We start from the raw sequence: 20,097 nt of genomic DNA on the forward strand, positions 1-20,097 counted from the left end.
GATGTATATGTACAATACAGATGTACCACAGGTAAAATGAAACAATGACCACTTTCGTGCTTATATCAGAGGCATCTCCATGAGGACTAACATACAAGTGGTAGAAATCGGCATTATATGTTAGAGGGGGAGCACCCAAGAACGTACAGACCCCAGAAACCAAATATTCACAGGTGACATGTGAAGAAAAGAGGGGAAAGTCCCGGTCAACTTTATTTGGTATTACAGTAAATGAATTGGTTGCATCAACCGAATTCACTATGGAAATGGAAAATGGCGGTAAGCTGTCCTGTTTTAAATTGCCTAATCCTAATGCATAGAAGTAGCAGTGAGTATAAATTCAGTTCGAACAACAAAACATACTCATATTTCTACCCCTGTACATTTTTATTCTGTTCGAAGCAATCAATTTCTTCAAGGTTGATCAGGATGTTCAGATGTTCAGAGCTTAGATATTTCCCCTCTGTTTCGCTCTGTTTCAGATTCAAATACTTAGATTCACCTCGAGGGAAATGACCGATTCGATTGATTCATTCAACTGGCACCAGGCAACCAAGTTCACCGAGGCTGCCCTTCAGAGTGAAAGATGTTTTAACGGCAAGACAGATAAATAAAGGCGAACATCGCGTGGGATGTGGTAGCACACCAGGTCGTTCATTGCATCGATCGAAGAATAATGATGACGGGAAAAGAGGCGAGACCTATGATTTTTCATGAATGCAAATACTACATTTGCCGGATGCGAGACTGAGAGACACTTCACATATTGCTTTTATTATTATCATTTGAACAGATATCGGATATCGTAGTATATCGGATTTTCCAAAAATGTAAATATAGATAAAATATCAATATTTTCCTCAGGTAGTGTTCTGTCTTTGCCACAGTCGATGCATTTCTAAATTTGGGCTAAATACCTGATACCGGACAATCATCGTTTCCTTTTCGGTGAAGTCGACAACATTTTCTATGGGCGAGGTTTATACGCGAATACAAATGAATTTTCCACCAGTGACAAAGGCGAAAAAAAAGTTACTACTGAACATTTCTAAATGTCACCCACGTGTCACTTGGCCGTCACAACATCCTCGAAATGTTATGCCTCCTCTCCCAAACCTGTGTCGGTCAAGATCTACTAGACCTGGGAGACCTGCATCCGCCATTATTAAAACCTAGACATTGGTTTTAAAATTCGTATATGGACGTATTCGAAGGCTTGTATGCTTCCGTGACTTATGTTACGTTCTTAAAGTTTACTTTCCTAAAATTAGTTGCCTTAATCTCTCGTATTTTATAGCTGATCTATTTCTCTCTCTCTCCTCTTTCTCTCTCTCTCGACACCACACACACACACACACAACCACTCACCCACACACAGATACCTACACACAGACACACATATATATATATTAATATATATATATATATATATATATATATATATATAATTATAATTATATAATATTATATCTACGCCTCCCGAGGGTTCAGGTACAAGTGCCAAGGAAGCATATATTGTCGCAAGATTTCGTGGCAAAACAATCGATGCTAAACAGAAAAACCACGCTAACAATAACCGAGCAGTCGTCATGCTCAATAGCCTACTTATTCCGTAATACCCTTCATTATAATTTCATCAACTTTATGTAAGCCTAGGTTGATATTTAATAAATTGTCAGTCTTTTTTTTTTTTTTTTGGTTATAGAGGATTTTATTAAATTTTTTTCATGAGATCCTTCAATTCTGTCCAACTAATACAGTGATTTACTAGTATTATTCGTATGTGTGTATAAATGATACCTTGATTATATTATTACCAGTTCTTACGCTATATTTGTGTTGTATCTATCGAACAGCCGGCGTCGTATCCAACACGGAATCTTATAAATACATCCTGCTCCATTTCCCGGTGAATTTCTAATGACAAGTTCCAAACATTTCCTTCCTAGCGTTTAACACACAACATTAATGCCGCTACGAACTATTTATTAGAAGCTTGTCATTGGAAATGCACCGGGAAATGGAACAGGATGATGTATTTATAAGATTCCGCGTAAACAATGGCTTCGAAATAGTCGATATATACTGGTCAGGATCTATACCGCGGGATATATATATATATATATATATATATATATATATATATATATAGTATATATATATATATATATATATTATATATATATACATACACACACACACAAATATATATATATATATATATATATATATATTATATATATATATATACATACACACACACACATACATATATATATATATATATATATATATATATATATATATATATATATATATTTATATATATATATGTGTGTGTGTTGTGTGTGTGTGTGTGTGTGTACGTGTCTGGTGTGTAGTCTGCCTCGTGTCTTTCCGACAAACGCATAGAATGACTCCAGACTTCCCTTCCTCTTCCTGTTTCTTTCGTTATTAGCTTTCCTTCATCCGACTTTCCCGCATTCTTTCTTGAATCCAATTTTCTTTCTTCATTTTGATCGCCTATCTTTATTACTTTCCTTCGTCTTCCTCTCCCACTTATGTTCTTGCAACTTTCTTATTTCGTTCTACCGACGTCTCTCCTTCCCCACCTCCGCTTGTCGCCTCAGCTGTTGCCTGCTGCTTTTGTCCTTTTCTTCTTCCTACACTTTTCTTTCCATCGCTCTCAGTTCCTCCAACTTCCTTTCCTGGTTCCCCTTCTCTAGCTTTCCTTTCTTCTTTCGTTCCTCCAACTTTCTTTCCTTTTTTATCATTCTCTTAGCCTAAAAAAAAAAAGGCAAGAGATTTATTGCGCGCGGTGCAATCCTAATAATAGCTGCGTGGGCCTGTCATCTTGCCAGAGATAAATCGTCAAAGATGATGAACGAGACCCAATCACGACAACCATTCCCTACTCACAACCCTAAATCACACAGAGAAGAAGAAGAAGAAGAAGAAGAAGAAGAAGAAAAGTCGTTACGTTGACTTCGCAAGGTCAACCCAGGTCACTCTTGCCGAGTCCCCGATTACTATCGATAGGCAGATGAACTGTGGTGCAACAGACGAGAAAAGTCTGGGATGATATTCTGAAAAGGTATGAATTTTTATTTCAATACTCTTATTGTGTCCTGTTTGTCCGTCAGCCTGTCTGTGGTGTGATGGTGCTCATTGCTATATTCACGAAACCCTTCATGAATATTACAATGACAAAATTTTTAACGGAATCCAGTGTAAGAGGTCATTGGTAATGTGATTGAATTCTACACAGAAGCTTCACCAGGGGGAATCCATCTAGTAGTATATTAATACATCTTTCTAGGACCTCTGACGATATTATCCTCATAAGATATATATCGCTACTTTATTCATTTACCAGACTGAAATCAAGAGACCTTGGCTGAATGACTCGGATCACCCAAGAACACTTGATAACGACTGTAAATGACCGTGCATTTCAGTCACCTAGAAATGTATAAACTATTTTATTCAGATAATAATGCGTGAAGTGATACCTCACTGAATAGCTAACATTGCCACTAAAAGTTTTTTTTTCAGTTTTTAATAAGCCATTCTGAGGGCTTTTCTACAGTTTCTTTTGAACTTTCTTAATGGTTGAAAAGATCTCTAGAGATGTACGCAAGTGTTTTGGTTTATTTGGCGAAAAAAAAGAAAAGATAAAACCTATCATTCAGTGCTGGCATACGGCAAATGAAGACATTTCATGCGAGATTTAGAAGTTTACCATTAGCAGCAACGCTCGAAGGCGCCATCGCAGTACATCTCCAGCTTATTGTGTCCACAGCCTTTCGTACTGAGGCCTTCCACAGTCTCCGGTCTCTGAAGACCCTTTGCTTAACGTTACCCCAGTTGGTGCCAGTGACTGCTTGCTTGTGGCGTCAGGATTTCAATAATTTTCACTAGATATATTTCTAATCTGCAGATTCTTTCGTGATGCAGACATCAACTGACATTAACTGTCTTGAATTTCTAGTCATTTTTTTTGTAAAGTAATTCCTTAGAGAGTCACTGAGATGAGATTATTTCCATATAGCTAAAGATATCTGGAATTTCAACAAAATTGTATTCGGAAATAAAAAAAAACAAATAACCCACTGTTACTTCGGAAATTAAATTGTTATAAAAGGTGAAAGTTATATATATTACAAATGGCACAGAACCAATTCAAAATAATATATGAATATTCACAAATATATGCATGCACACAATGAATTAGCTGAACATATTTAAAAATGAAAATTCCACCATTCATCTCCATTTCGGCGCGTGTTTGAGTGTGTGTAATAAGAGAGATAGTATTATTAGCTGCGTGTTCGGAGGCAGTTATTTATTATGATTCATTATTTATCGTGCAATTAATGTCGATGTTGTAGAGCAAAAGCAAAACATCCCATTGTAGCATCAACGCCATCCGCAACCCCGAGTCCCGACACCAACCCACACTACGCTAACACCTCGCCAGTCTCAGGATATGAAGAAAAATGTTTGCTTGACCATTTTGAGATTTAAAAAATGAACAGATTTACATTAGACTTCAATCGTTACGAACACTAAACGGCGGTTGCCTGTTTGTTTTATCTTATGTAATAGCTCCACTTTATGTTGGTGTACTACGTTGGTACCACAAATTCGTAGTTTCAGTTCCACACAAAGAAACTGGAAGCAGGACGTGGGGACTTAGGCTACTCTGTCAGTCTTCAGTCAAAGTAGGGGTCGTTTGTTGTTCATCCATCAAAGAAAAAAAGGAATTTCCGAGGAGAGTCTGGGATCTTTGATCAACAGCAGGAATAGAAGAATGTTTTTATGTATACAAAAACTTAAATCTGGTACAAACCTTACAAAATTTTGAATCGTTTTTACAGTAACTTCGATCGAGATTTTCTGTACTAACACAACGAGGTCGTGACCAGTGATGGTCTTGTATATCTAGACAAATCATGTTACGGGCTGTTCAGTTAACAAGAGCCCGTGCTGATGTACAGGCGGCTTGCTTTTCAGCAACAGGTTCTTCTTGAGAAATTGCTCGTAACCAGTTATAACACTTTCGAGAAGACTAATTTCCGGGGAATCTCAAGCGGTGAGCCAAAACAGGTTACAGCCGTTATACAACTATAACACCATTACTTTACAGGGTAGGATCCAGGGCAGACTGTTGCAATCTTGAAGACGTCTTCGGTGTGGGTGGAGCAGTTGCAAGGAGAGGTAGCTCACACCACGAGCACTAAAAGCTCGACGGAGCCCAAGCCGTAGCATGTCAAAGATGACTTTTAATGTTCCTTGTTAGTTTTAAAACAGGAAACCGGTCATGATCACAGGTGCGGGTTGCAAATTGTTTAAAAGGACCCTGTAATTCTGACGCTCGATGCTAAAGACGGCATCTTTTATGACACTGAGAGAAATGTTACCTGAGTGTAAGTTACATCCTGGAGAAAAGTGAACATTTTTGATGATTTTTCACTCGACTATTGAGATTATGACTTGCTCTGTATTTTGAAGACCCACGCACGGGTTTGGTCAGTTTTAAGTCTCCCTGATTTTCGTCGTAACGTTCAGTTGCAATCACCATGCCTTGCCTTTGCATTTTAAGTTCTAATTAGTACAATAAAAACATCATGAAATGTGTTGACATCTTTCCTCATGCTTATCTCATAGCTATATATATTTATATATACGAAATGGCCATAGAGGAAGAGCATTCTTAAGTATTGAGTGCTACCACTAAGATGAGAGTATCAGCTGGCAGTACATAAAGGTGGTTGTAGCCTTGTCCGCCAGAAAATCAGCCCTCGTGAAATGCAACAGACCCTACGTATATATAGGTCTGTTACAAGAAGGTCTGGTGTAGGCAACTACATATATCCCATTCATGACTGGATAACTTTATGCATGCAGAGGTTACTGACTTTGAAGTATCTGTCTTTTCCTTCCGTTTCTAGGAAGCCCAACAAGGTCTAGTTCTTGCTCCTGCTTTCCCCTGATAGTCTTCTTGACTTTCCGAAAGCAAAATTTTCTGTTGTGGTTCTATGATGATGATTCAAATGTCACGACATTCCCTTGAGTTCGCTTCAAGGTTACTGGATAGTCTGCCGTTCCATTTAAACCATAGGCTCAAAATAAAGTGCTCTTGTTGCCTTTATCACATCTGATATTGGGAGTATTCCTAAAGGAGAAGCGCGTGATTTAGACATAAATGAAAAATCAAGCCTACCGCATTCAGATATTGACAATATGAATACAAACTGTAACATACGTACACGCAATGGAACTAGTACCTATGTAGTGCCAATTCCAACTGATAATCCTGCTTTTGGTATTCTTCCATGAAAACCAACTTCTGCTCACCTTAACTAGACCTAGTGTTTTGGTTATTGTTTTTCTAACCATGGTGGTTCGCAACCTATGGATAATGAACCACAGGTGGGTAATGGAAGGCTACTATATGATTCATAATTCCTGCAAAGGAATGTTTCTTGGAACAGAGAAGTCACTCGACGCTCAGAGTACAATTTCAGGAAATGATTTTGACAAATGTCCTATTCTCTCTCCATTCACCACTACCGGAACAGGACTGTTTGGCGCAGATCATTTGGCTCCACCGTCTTGGCGATGGACAGTTTCGCGTTCGTTATTTTGGTTATGAACTCTTTTGGCACCAATTCAGAATAAAAACAAAAAGTCGAAAGTTGATGGTCAAAACTTTGTAAAGATCGTATTCACAAAAAAACCATGAAATAGTAAAAAGAAATGAACAGACATTCTCATGGTGCTTCCATCGGTTAGTGTGGAAATTGCTCAAATCAAAACAAGTGTAAAACGTAAATATAATTGAAAACAGTTCTCAAGCTGCTCTGGCAGCATTAGCAACTTCTGATGCCATGAAAAAAGTTGCACGAAGGTAACGAAATCAATTATATTCTACTCCTCCTGTCAGTTCAAGAGAGTTAGTAATCCCTGACCAGGATTAATTTTATTATGCGACGGTGGTCAACCTGAAGACTTTTTAATTGGCGGTAGTGGCCAAGGAGATGAGAGAACTTTTATTTTTTGTTGGAAAGACCTGGGTAAATATTATACGTGAATCTGATGCGTGGCATGTGGATGGAACATTTAAGCAAATATATTGATGTGAGAAAATAATTACAAAGTGAGAGATTAATATATCAACTTTCGACTTTTTGTTCTTATTCTGAATTGGCGCCAAAAGAGTTCATCGCTAAAATAACGAACGCGAAACTGTCCATCGCCAAAGGGCGGCGCCAAAACGTACTGGACTCACCACTACATACCGTTGTCAAGCAGGCTTCTCCTCACTCTTATTTGTCAAAACAAAGCAGCGCAACTGACTGTGTGAGTGTGTGTGTGTGTGTGTGTCTGTGTGTGATCGTAGACCAAGGGTAAGGGACCTAGTGGTCAAAATGCAGTCACAACCTTCCTATTAATTTCTTTATAATGCTAATGGAATTTAATATATGAATGAGCGCTTTAATTTTACAGAGTAAGTAGAATTTTAAGCCTTTTTCAGAAAGGAGTATACGTTTCCTACTATCAGTATTTTCCTTATTAGTTACTAGTGACTTTTATAAGGGATAAAAATGACTATCATAGGAGTACTCAAGTGAGTTAGATTTTTTTTATCCTGAAGGTATGTCAGTAGTATGAGTATGAGGATGGTCATATATATTTTTACCATTCTATTTACTGCAAAGTTAAAGTATTCAGTTAACTATACCACCTGACATATTGCTGTCACGAAAAGCTGAGACTATACAAATATAAACCAATATAGAACACCAAGCCTTCAGAATGATGTTTTTTAATATATATCATTTTACCATTTCTAATTTAACTGCAAAAGTTAAAAAGTATTCCATTTTTTAACTTATACCACCTGACATATTGCTGTCACGAAAAGCTGAGACTATACAAATATAAACCAATATAGAACACCAAGCCTTCAGAATGATGGTTTTTAATAACTTTAATTTTTTCATTTTATCATAGATTCATTAGAGCCTATACTGCTGTAATTACTTTTGATGTGGGTAACCCACACTTGAAGAAGTCAGTCAATGGGTAATGTAAAGAAAAAGGTCGGGGATCACTGTCACCTGACCTGATATTTCGTCCCATCTTGACTGAACTGTGGGTATAGTGACCTGCGACATATCCGGTCTTGGGTTGATTCTTTCCCTCTTCCAACTTTTGGACATTCTTCCATATTTTATTCTCCTCCGTGTCTTAATAAGTATAGTGCACAGAATTCTCCTAATTAAGCTAGGTCCCGAGAGTGGCACGGTTTTTAAGCTCATTCGTAACGAGGCTTCTGATTGACCGTCGTAGGAATACCAGCGCTGCATCATTGGGTTCATCTTTCTGCCAACCAACCCTTTGTAGGCTCAGAAACTACTCATTATCCATTAGATTGTCCATAGTTACTCGAGACAAGGAAACATTGTTTACATCACTGGATTATTAAGCAATATTGTACGAGAATCACGTGATTTTCAAATCTCGGCAGAGTGAAAAACACAGCAATGCTGTGGGCATATTTCAAGGAACATTTCATGCTTCACACCACTGTTCACTTAATATCAGTTTTAGCAACAATTATGGAACCCAGTTTGTAACGATCAGGTTCCTGTAAATAATATTCCCTTGAATACGATGGTGCTTTGAGACTTTTGGAGAACTCACGACACAAGAAGTGACAGGAAGTCTGCATGACTGATTATGATATATACAACTGCCCCAACTTCCCTTTTCGGGTCCACGTCAGGGAGAAGTTGCTTCCGGAGGTGTGTGAGTTTGTGTAAGTATGTGACGGAAAGAGAGAGACCAGTGTCCAATTGCCAGACATGAGAAGTTTTACACAATAATTAATATGCCATGATATTTACTGTAAACTGTTGCATACAACGTATATGACCATAGAGCATGTTTTACTGAAATTGATATGAGCCTTCAGTTAACTCTCATCTCTACAATGTTCATCCTTACACATTAAGCCGGTTTGTGGTGGCAGGGGCTCTTTGTTCCTAGAACAGCACTGATGATGACAACACCGACATTGATGATGCAGTGGCTAGACTCACGCCTCTCTCTCTCTCTAAATAAATGATGATGAAACAGATTTTATTTTGTTTATCATGACTTCCTTCCATGTAGGTCCCACAGGCAGGAGTTGCGACTTCTTTGGGCATTACCTAAAAATTTATGGAGGTACAATGACGTCACCCACCCCAGGTTCAAGTTAATCAAGAACAAAGCTAATGGCTAAAAAAAAAGAGAAATAAAGAATCTACGTCTTAGCATAAGATTGCCACAAAACAAATTAGTATAGATTAATAAGGGACTGAAGATTGTTTGTATGGTGTTTTTACGTTGCATGGAACCAGTCATTATTCAGCAACGAGACCAACGGCTTTACGTGACTTCCGAACCACGTCGAGAGTGAACTTCTATCACCAGAAATACACATCTCTCACCCCTCAATGGAATCCCCGAGAATCAAACTCGCGGCCACCGAGGTGGCACGCCAACACCATACCGACCACGCCACTGAGGAGCTCAAGAGGGACTGAAGAATTTGATTCCAAGCATCTGCACATCAGGATCGAAAAATTATGCTTTTGCATTTGCTTGAATCAAATTAATCTGTTGATCGATACACACAGGGGCCAATTTGTTCCTTAAAATGAGGTAGATACATTATCATGGCGAAAGGAGCATTATTTTGGGATGAGGACAGCACGAAGCGAAGTCACTGAACAGAACTGAAGAACAACAATTTCATTCTCATTCCCATTTTTGAGGGTTGTGAAAAAATGAGGGTGTTTCAGTCTTGGCTGAACAACATCGAATTGAAGGGTTTTTGGTGCAAACAGCCCTTCACAAACAGCAGTTATGATATTACTCGCGGGCTTGAAAGTTGGTGGGGGTCAGAATGAAAACAGGTGCAGCGCTCTCCAACGATGCCAGCAGATATAAAACAGGTGTTCCGTCTCTTCTCTGCGCCTAGAAATGAAAGCGTCTCTCATTCTGAGTCAAATCTGCTATGTGACCGTAGTGCCGGTCCTGGGATCCAGCGCAACTGAATGTGCCGTAGAAATACTGTTGTCTCTGATATTTTCAAATCAATATCATATTCTTATTTAAATCCTTTCCGGTTTCCCTTTGGCTCGATAAGGCGCTTCGATTATACAAACTGGCAGCCATTATGTATGAAAAACCCTAGGAAGAAAAAGCGATTAGCTTCTTCGAACTGGATCAATTCTTACCCAGACACGTATTTGTCCATTTACCAAATATCAGTGGAGATGATTAAACCACTCATATTTTCCACTAGATTTAAAGTATCAAATACCTCAGTGTTTCGAAAGCTAAGATAACATTTTTTCAAATAATTTGCCACGTCCATTCCCACTTGGGTATCTACCTAAGAATTGCCCAGGAGCAAGAAGCAGTGACTTAAAATTATATATAGATAATTCTGCCTTGAAGTCAAAGTGACCCGGGAGCTTACGATGTGTAATCACAAACTTTTAGCTCTCACCTTCTTGTACCTTTTCTTTCAATAAACTCCACAATTTTCTTTGAATCAAAAGTTGACAAAATAGAGTTTAATTAGACACTGATAAAACAAAAATGAAATAGTACCATATCTTAAAATATTCTACTTAAAATCTTTGGGTGCATGCAAGAAATTTGTAAGGAACTCCAGAAATTAACAACAGTAGGGTTCGTCGGCTGAATCGAGGAGAATACAATTAGCTGAATCAGTGGAAGGGCCCCTGAGTCTCAGATGGGCTGGAATTGATAAGGGCACCGTTCTAATTGATATACTTGTCTACAAAAGGGATAGTATTGATTACATTATATGGGTAAATGCTCCATGACAAAAAAAAAAAAAATCTTACGACATCAAACTGTTCACCTGTATGATGCCATAAACACTTTTTGGTGCGCTTTTTTGTGGCACATCGACGCTGCATTCCGACAAAAATGCGTCTTAACGCTTCAAAACCCCACGGAAGCAACTTCAGCTAACTAACTAATCAGTTCTACAGTATTCTACCTCAAATTGTCATAAACATATTAAATGCATTCAATTTCATCATCAACATATTTAATGAAGGTATTTCCATGATTCTCAGATTATTATTTATCATAGTCAATGATTTTATTTGGCGATTCACTCGCCGTCGAATATTCGTCTTTCAGAAAAAGGTCTGCGGAGGAAAGTCCATGACCTGCACACGTCACGCAGTCAGTCACTGCTGCCACTGAGCCAATGCATGCATTCCAAATTTAAACAAAGCCACTCAAACTTGACCGCTATTCAAATCGGTTGGAGGTGGTATACAGGAATAGTTAGTCGAACTGGTGAGATATAGTGAAGTATCTTCAGAAATGTGAGCTCTTTGTATGCGTAACTGAATACAGTAACTCGAAGAACTAAACATCTGTCCGGCAAGATAACCAACAATATCATCAAGTAATGATACTGATAACTAAACGAAAGTATAATCATTCGTCCTTGGAAAAATGGTTGGCCTCACCACCCATCGGGTAAACTATTAGCATTTTCGTATTTTCCTAGATTGACACGAGTTGCTTTCGGACAACAGTGTAGACCGAGACCTTGTTGGCTTCGGACGGACCACCCAGTGACCCAACGAGCTAGTTTTCTGGCATCGACCTTTTCGCTCGCAGTTCATATTTTCCCAGCGAGGACTTCAACTGGTTTCACCTACGATGGTTAGAGCTTCTTGTTAGAGTAATGTCCTTCTCTGAATAAAAAAGAAAAGTCATCGGCTGGTATGTTTATTGACGATCATTCAGCTTTATTAAAGTCAGCCACGGGGCACTTTCGGCCATTCGATATACAAGGCAGTGAAAAAGTCAGAGTGGTTGGACAGGAAAATGGAAGAACGGAAGTGGGAACCGAGGTAAAGTAAAAGAATAAAAAGTGGTTGCTGCAAAGGACCAAAAGAACGCTACAACATTCTGTAATGCCTACAGTGCACCAGGTGAGGTGCACCAACCGCTTACGGAGACAAAATGTTTTTCGGGTTTCCCTCATTTTTAGTTTTCCTCGTGTTTAACCCTGTCCAGTGAGCAACTGCTTCTTAGCATCAGATATATACGGAGGCTCAAATGAAGGTTTGCTCAGCTTTTCGTAGATGCACACTGCTGTTTTTGTCACAGGCATCGAAGAAGTGACGGAGTGCACACGTGATTTTTGAGGCAGATTTCACAACAGTTTTTCGTGTGTTTGAGAGAGAGAGAGAGAGAGAGAGAGAGAGAGAGAGAGAGAGAGAGAGAGAGAGAGAGAGAATTTGCAGAAAGCGAAGTCAAGAGGAGTTTTACAGGTGGGAAATTGACATTGACAGAGATGCTCGCGAGTTATAAAGAGAAAGAGTGACCAATAAAAAACATCACAAAAAGTCCGGCTTAGTTTTTCTGCTGTTTTTTCTAAGAAATGAAAGCTCGCATAGCAGCACGTAGGAGCGAATTCTACGAAGAACATCCAGCAGCTATCTCTCTCTCTCTCTGTCTTATGTAGTGGAAGGAATTCAGATATTTTGAGAAGCAATCGTGTATGGGAATGATGTGAAAGCATTTTAGACTAGAAGTTACATAATATTGTATTTATGCTAAGTAATCCGGAATAAGATAGATTCACTTACTCTGTTGACTCCTAAACCTCCTTGTGACCCCCTGCCATTTACGCCAGTCTCCTCTCCTCTCATACAGATTTTCTAACATGATAGGAATCTAAGACTGCTGTCAACTATAATGGCAATATCTGATATATCCATACACTATATATATATATCCATACACTATATATATATATATATTATATATATATATATATATATATATATATATATATTATATATATATTGTATATATATTATTATATTTTGTGTATAAAATGTGTGTGAGTGTGCGTGTGTGCATATGCACATGTATGTAAAATAAACCATACTTATATAATATATATATATATCTTTTAAATATAATATATAAGACTATATTAAATATATATATAAATATAGCTATTATATTATGTGTTGTGGTGTGTGTGTGTGTGTTGTGAATATGCGTCCAAGATTTTTTCTATTTGCTGAAGCTGGCCTGCATCTCGGGGAGTGTAGGTACAGGTCAGCGAGCAGAAAGAAAGAAAGTTGTCCAGACTTGCTTTTCGAATATGCCTGGAAGACGGGGCTGCATCTTCGCTGTTTTTATCTGCATTTGAGAGCTCTTCTCTGCACCCTGTTTTTTTATCCTCTTCCTCGTGTGGACCATTCATGACGAGGAAGCCATAGCCTAAGAACAGAAAGACCAATTTACTATGTTCCTCGTTGATATTTGCAACCTGTGCACAGTCATCATTCTTAAAAGGCAGGGAAACAGAGATAGACGATCCTGTCAAAACCCTCTGTCCAATAACGTTGAATATTTTTGACTCTGGATGAGGTCTTGAGTCCTTTGGTATGATCATCAAATGGCAAAAGCTGCTTCGAAACAAGTGCTGCTGGTTGTCCCGCCATTTGGCTTCTTGGCTGCTTTCAGTAAAACGGCTGTGGTTGACTCATTTTGAATAATCATTTGGTTGGTTTGAAAAGCTTGGATCAGTCACGTGATCTGATAAGGAGCTATGACGAACTTTAACTTACAAAAGCCAAGCCATATCAAACGTCATTTTCAGATTCACTGTTCAGTCACGAATCCAATGAGATACGACGAATCCTTTTTACTCTTCAGTTTACGAAATGCACACGCGGCTTAAATGAATCAGTTATTGCAATTCCCGCAAAGCCAAGAGCTATGACTTCCCTGCGTCACAGAGATGACTTGTTTCTTCATTTATTCAACACTAAGAATGACAGACTGAACATCTTACGAAGGAATGATGGAGTATTAATATTTGCTAGACTGTTGCTGCATTGGTGTCACTCGCACCGGAATTTGTGGCAACTATGTACAGTTAGAGAAGTTAACATGACACGTTATTCATGACTTTTCTATTTATCAGTGATGACAATGACTATGGTACTGCTGCCTCCCTCTCTAGTAACCCCTCCGCCGAGTCAACCCAAGAATAAACTCGAGGAACTTTCTAATAAGGCTTCGATACCAACAGGGCATCATCATCTCCGGGTCGATTTCTCCCAAAAAGTTCATTATCTCGGGTGGGTCGCCTAATGGCCACCTCTACAACGTTTCACTGAATTCCTCGGCCCGTTCAAGAAATCTTCATGCAATACAACTCCTGTCAGTCAGTAGTTCAACGTCACAACTAATCAGTGAGACCCTTTTACACTTAAGAGTTCGCGTTTTTCTCCCCAGGTGGGCTTTGCCTAACAAGGCCATCCATCCTGCTCGTCTTCGCAGACAGCCTGGTTGTGCCTCTACTGCCAATGGGCTCGCTCTTTCCTCCTGGACCTAGAGGCTGTCGGGTCTCAAGACGCGACGCCTCAGTCGGAGAGAGCTCACATACCGGAACAGTTTGCAAAGCCCAGGACCCACTCGTTTCTCCCTATTGCAGCTTCTCTCTTTTTCTTCTTCTTCATAGTTCAGAGAAAAAATTTACGAAAGTCTTCCTTATTGTCTCTTCCTTTAACAATGAAGAACTCGCTTTTTTCTATATATATATAATATAGATATATAAAATATATATATTATATATATATATATATATATATTATCTATATATAATATTATATATAATTTATATATATATTATATATATTTAAAAAGGAAAAAGTGTATTCCGATAAGGACCTTTAGCCAGACCTTTGTATTATAGAAGAAGTAACAGAATTCAAGAGGTCTCTGCGTCTTTCCCGTAATAAAACTCTTTATATGAAGCATATAGGAAATTCTGCAAAGAGCTTACAACTCCAAAATAAGAAAATATTATGTATAATACAGTAGTGCAGTGGAGTGGACCTCAAGTCAGCACATTTTCTTAATGAAACAAAACATTCATCATTTGACAAAGTACGTAGACAACAAGGCGTTCGGAGAGCGCTGAGTAAGTGGGTCCCGCTTCCTCTTCATTGTCCTGTCTTCTTCTGCGACGTTCTTTTCCTTCTTGATTCCAAACACAAAGTCCCGCTGCTATACACACCCCAAACAGCTATGGAGAATCCCAACCAGCCTGAGCATAATCAACGAATATTAAGAATGACGAGGAAAAGTTACATTTGCTTGTCAACAAGACAAACTTCGCCACTTCTAAGTTTACCAATAAAGGAGAAGAAACAATGTGGACGTCGAAGGAGAAGAAGAAAATGACTTTTTCAAATAACAGAGTGAAGTAAGATTAAAAGGAAACGAGTTTTTCACTTTCAATGAAAGCAGCTAGACCTCTCCCACGAACTCTGCCCGACGTATCGTAATGCCAGGTGATGATGCCCTGAAACTGTCAAGGTTTCCTAGGACTACCCCTCCCACGAAAATAGGAGGTTGTTATGGATTATTTTCTCGTACAAATGTTGGTCGTGCTTGTTGGAAGGATATCTCGAGAGCAGATAAGGGGACTCTAATGATTCGGAATGGAACTACTCATCCTGTAGATGATCAGCTTCTCGTGCGCATAAAATAAAATGTTTACATCTAAACTGTTTCCATTACACTTCAGACTTTCTTTCAAGAGTTTTATTTCACACATCCATTCATAAGCAATCAATCTGTAAAAGTGTTTTGGACTCATCTTCCACAACCTGTGAAACGTAAAAGCTTGTTATTTCTATTATGGTTTCCACTCCCAAGAGAAGTTAAAGAAATCTCCATTGTTTTATTCGATAATCCGTTTTCTTTCACAAAGAGAAGTAAAGAATAATGGACGTCATAGTTTTCATGGCAGTAAATCGTCGTCCCCTGACCATTTCGTGGTTCGAGTCCACCTGACATATCCCTTCGGCATAATATGTTAACCCGAGGCTGAGGACATTTGATATTAATGAGATTTGCTGCTTACTAATGTATTACAGGAATATATATATATATATATATATATATATATATATATATATATATATATATATATATATATATGTGTGTGTGTGTGTGTGTGTGTGTGAATGTGTGTGTATAGAAAATGTATTTATTGTTTGTATGTATGTGGCCTTGGGCATGGTCTTTCTGGAGGCAATTCATAATGAATACTTATGCAATTTTAGTATCTATTATTTGAAGGCAACACTTTTCCAATTTTCTGTACCACTCCTCTGTTTACCAAGGCAGAAGCTTTACGGGAAAAGACAAAATTCTTTGCTGCATTTATTTATTCTGATGCTGACTCCTGTTTCAATCACAATTCAGGGCAATCATCAGATCACTGATTACAGGACACCTGTTTTCGCAAAATCTACAAGGCCTGGTCATTGCACTAATGCAAGGGACTTTCCAGACTTATACAAAGGCCCTCATGTCGGTACCTGTGTCAAAAGCGCCTTTTTCAACCACAGTACCTGGAAAACTGTCCACGCAGAACTGGAATGAGTAAGACAGCTGCTGACAAATATCTGATACCCATGCAACAGTATAGTAGACATGATAAGGAAGATAATGGAAGAATACCTCACACATAAAAAAAACAATCCACGAAAAAAAGCATCAATATCTGCCATAAAGTAGACCGAGGGAGAGCTTACAGACAGGAAGTGGATGCCTTAGCTTGCCTTAGCTTAATAGTTGCCTTGTACTGTGGAACAGCAATATCCATGAGACTTGGATTAAGCTATGAAGGCCTCATGATGGCGGCTCCAAGGAGGCCAAATTAAATCAATCACACCAATTGGGCAATAAACTGACATTTTGTGACATTAACAAAACTCCGCCATTAGAGAACCCAAAAAAGAAAAACCTTTGCCAGTATCTGGTGATTGCTTCAGTGGTGAGAACCACATTGCGGCACCTAATATGCTACTCAACTTATAGGTGTCCTCCAACTTTGTTCTCTCCTCCAGCGGAGGAGCATCTTCCTCCCTGTTCCAGGATTCACAAGGGGCTGAGAGACGGAGTCTCGCAGAAATCATTTTTCCTCTTTGGTTTTCATAGTTAGTTCTTTTTGCTCTTCATCTTTTTTGTTTTTGCAGTTTGGCTACACTACGCTGACCATTAAATAACTACTGTAGTTTCTTTGTAGAGCCATTGCCCTGGTGATAGCCTTGAGTAAATGGTTGAAACATCTGTCAGTTAAAGAATAAATAAATGATCTCTTTTTTGTCCTTCAAAATTCCAGCCTTAAAGACAAGAAGAAGTAAGGAAAACTGGAAAAGCATTCACTGGAAATAACAGATGCTATATTCTCATTAATATTTAGCTATCTATATATCTATTAATAAATAAATAAATAAATAAACATATATATATATACATATGTGTCTGTGTGGGTATATATATATATATATATATATATATATATATATATATATATATATATATATATATATATAATAAAAGGAGCGAGCCCATAAAACGCCAAAAATATATAGAGAAAATACTATATTTCAGAGACTGCTGTCTCTCTCTTCTACCTGGAGAGAGAAAGAAGTCTCTGAAATATAGTATTTTCTCTCTATATTTTGGCGTTTCTATGGGCTCCTTTTATTTGATGGAATTCTGTTGTAACCGAACATTTTTACCCGTTATATATATATATATATATATATATATATATATATATATATATATATATATACATATACATACACACAAACACACACACATGTATTTATGTACGTATGGATGTATGTACGTATATTCAGCTATCGTGAGATAAGGACTTATTTTGATCCTCTGCTATACACATCCCAGGTGTTGTAGTTATAACTACGTCATATATATATATATATATATATATATATATATATTATATATAATATATATATATATATATATATACATACATATATTGTGTATGCACATGTGTGCGCACCCTAGGCCTGTCACGCTGTGCCTAATAAGTTTTCAGTAAAGATGAAAGAATAAAACAGGTAACGTAAAAAATGATATTACTTACCGATATTTTCATTGTATCCAAATGCAAATCCTCAAAAACTTCTTATATCTCCCTCGATGTAGTTTATTAATACAATAACGGTCAATAAAAATCAAGTCATTAAGATAGTATAGTTAATAAAGGTTCGTAAATAGTTCTGTATCGAGCACTTGTCTTACATTTACCGCATGACAATCGAGGATTAAGTCGCTGGACAACCTAAGGTACGTTTTGCGTTCGTGTAAACTTAGTGTAAATGCCGGCAAACACCTCTCTCTCGGGAGCAAGTTCTACCAGCGTTCACATTCGCAACCAGCGTTTGGTAGACTGACTGGCCTCCAGCTGCCACCATTCACGATTTAAATGCAAGCTTTCCCGCGTTGCCATGGCAACATGAACTTCCTACGTCTGGAACTGGACCTCAGACATTCTTATTTGTTTGTAAGGAATAAATTAGTTTCCAAGAATAATGACCGGGTTTCTATGCCCATTTGTGCACCATATAAATATACTGATAACAAATATGCAATAGTTATGATTCTTAAAAATATGCTGTCGCTCTGCAGGTGGGACGGGATTTGATCTAATTAGGAAGGTGGACAGGTAGTCAGGGGGGCTTGGTGGTTATGTCCCTGCCTTGTGTCAGGGGTAGTAGGTACGCTTTGACCCGATGTCTTTGATGGGGAGTTGTGTGGTTATCGTCCATAACGAGAGAGGTAACACGAAGTTGTGAAGAGTCGCAGCTGACGCCATGAGGCCTACATAACTTATTAAGTCAAGGGTCTATTGTGGATGTTACTGTTCCACAGCACAGGGACATTTGCTTTCAAAAATGTGATCCGTTTACTCGGACAGTATGCAATGAATTAGGGAGACCGCAGACTATTTTTATCCTTCGTTACGTTACAGTCCTCCAGCTCTCTCTCCCTCTTATTCTTAATCATTCCATTTTGACCGAGTAAATTTAGATCCTTTTACAACAATCGAAACAAAGCCTTATAAAACAAACTTTGCATTTCAACCGGCACCATTTTGGATCAAAATAAAGCCATTCCTCCCATTTTCTTGGAGAATATGTTGCTTTTAGAATTAAGACGTAGCCTATGTCAAAAATTGCCATTTATTCCCCTTGAATAAAATTTCCTAGTTTTTTATGAGTACTTGTTTTGAATAAAATTTCCCAGTTTCTATGGAAATACGTTATATGATTATTTTGCTCCACAGAAGTAGTTTTATTATATTAACTATAGCAATGAGTTGGTATAAATTAGTACATTGATATTCAAAGTAATAAACACTTTTTTTGCATATTTTGTCCATCTCTATATAATTAGATGACGTATAATTACAGTATTGTCAAACTTCTTCCTGTGGAGACTATGTATATATTATTTTCTTATTGTAAGGGCACATGCCAGTAATTTATGCTTGCCTTCTGGACGAAATCCTTTTTTTTTTTTTTTTTTTGTATGTTTGGTTACGATTAAAGCACTTGATGTTTGTTTTTAAGTTTATGTTTGTTACGTAACCCTGTAATTTTGTATATGTGACAACTGAGTTATGCAATATACTCCTCCCGAGTTTTCTTCTAGGGTGGAAAGGTGAACTTGAAGCTCTCTGATTCTAGCATCTGACTCCACGAGGGCAAGTAAAAGATATTCTTGTAAGATCCAGCCACATCACCTCGTGAATCGTCGTCGCCATTGCAGTAACCTCTTCATTAGGATATTCTGAGATCCTGTTTGCCATTTAAGTTTTATTTCTATCGAAGTAACGTAACGTTTTGTTAATAATTTTTGCGGTAATGTGTTAGTTTTTCTTGCTTCTTAACGTAATTTGAATAATTGTTCTGTTCTTTAAATATTAATTATATGTATTAAAACTTTAAATGTGTCTTTGTGAACCCGTGTGGCATCACCCAAAAAGAATTGGTGCAGGAAATACAGTTGATTGTTTCTTAACTGCACTTTTGTTGAATAAAATGCAAGGTTTCTTGACTTTAAGTAAGTTACTAAACTCCTCAGCACTGTAACTTGGTCTCATTCAAAGCTGGTGCAGGA

The 20,097-nt window shown here is 37.9% G+C and overlaps 1 protein-coding gene across 1 annotated transcript in view; it reads right to left on the reverse strand.

The window, feature by feature from the left end:
* The window catches only part of LOC135218447 (uncharacterized), a 124,345-nt gene extending 105,990 nt beyond the window's left edge, over positions 1-18,355 (reverse strand). The window contains exon 1 of the mRNA XM_064254762.1: positions 18,059-18,355. Coding sequence (XP_064110832.1) covers positions 18,059-18,070 — 12 coding nt within the window. The 5' untranslated portion in view covers positions 18,071-18,355. The remainder of the gene's footprint in view (positions 1-18,058) is intronic.
* Between the last annotated feature and the right edge of the window lie 1,742 nt (positions 18,356-20,097).

Source organism: Macrobrachium nipponense, chromosome 9 (assembly GCF_015104395.2).
Source record: "Macrobrachium nipponense isolate FS-2020 chromosome 9, ASM1510439v2, whole genome shotgun sequence".
In the NCBI taxonomy this organism is placed as follows: domain Eukaryota; kingdom Metazoa; phylum Arthropoda; class Malacostraca; order Decapoda; family Palaemonidae; genus Macrobrachium; species Macrobrachium nipponense.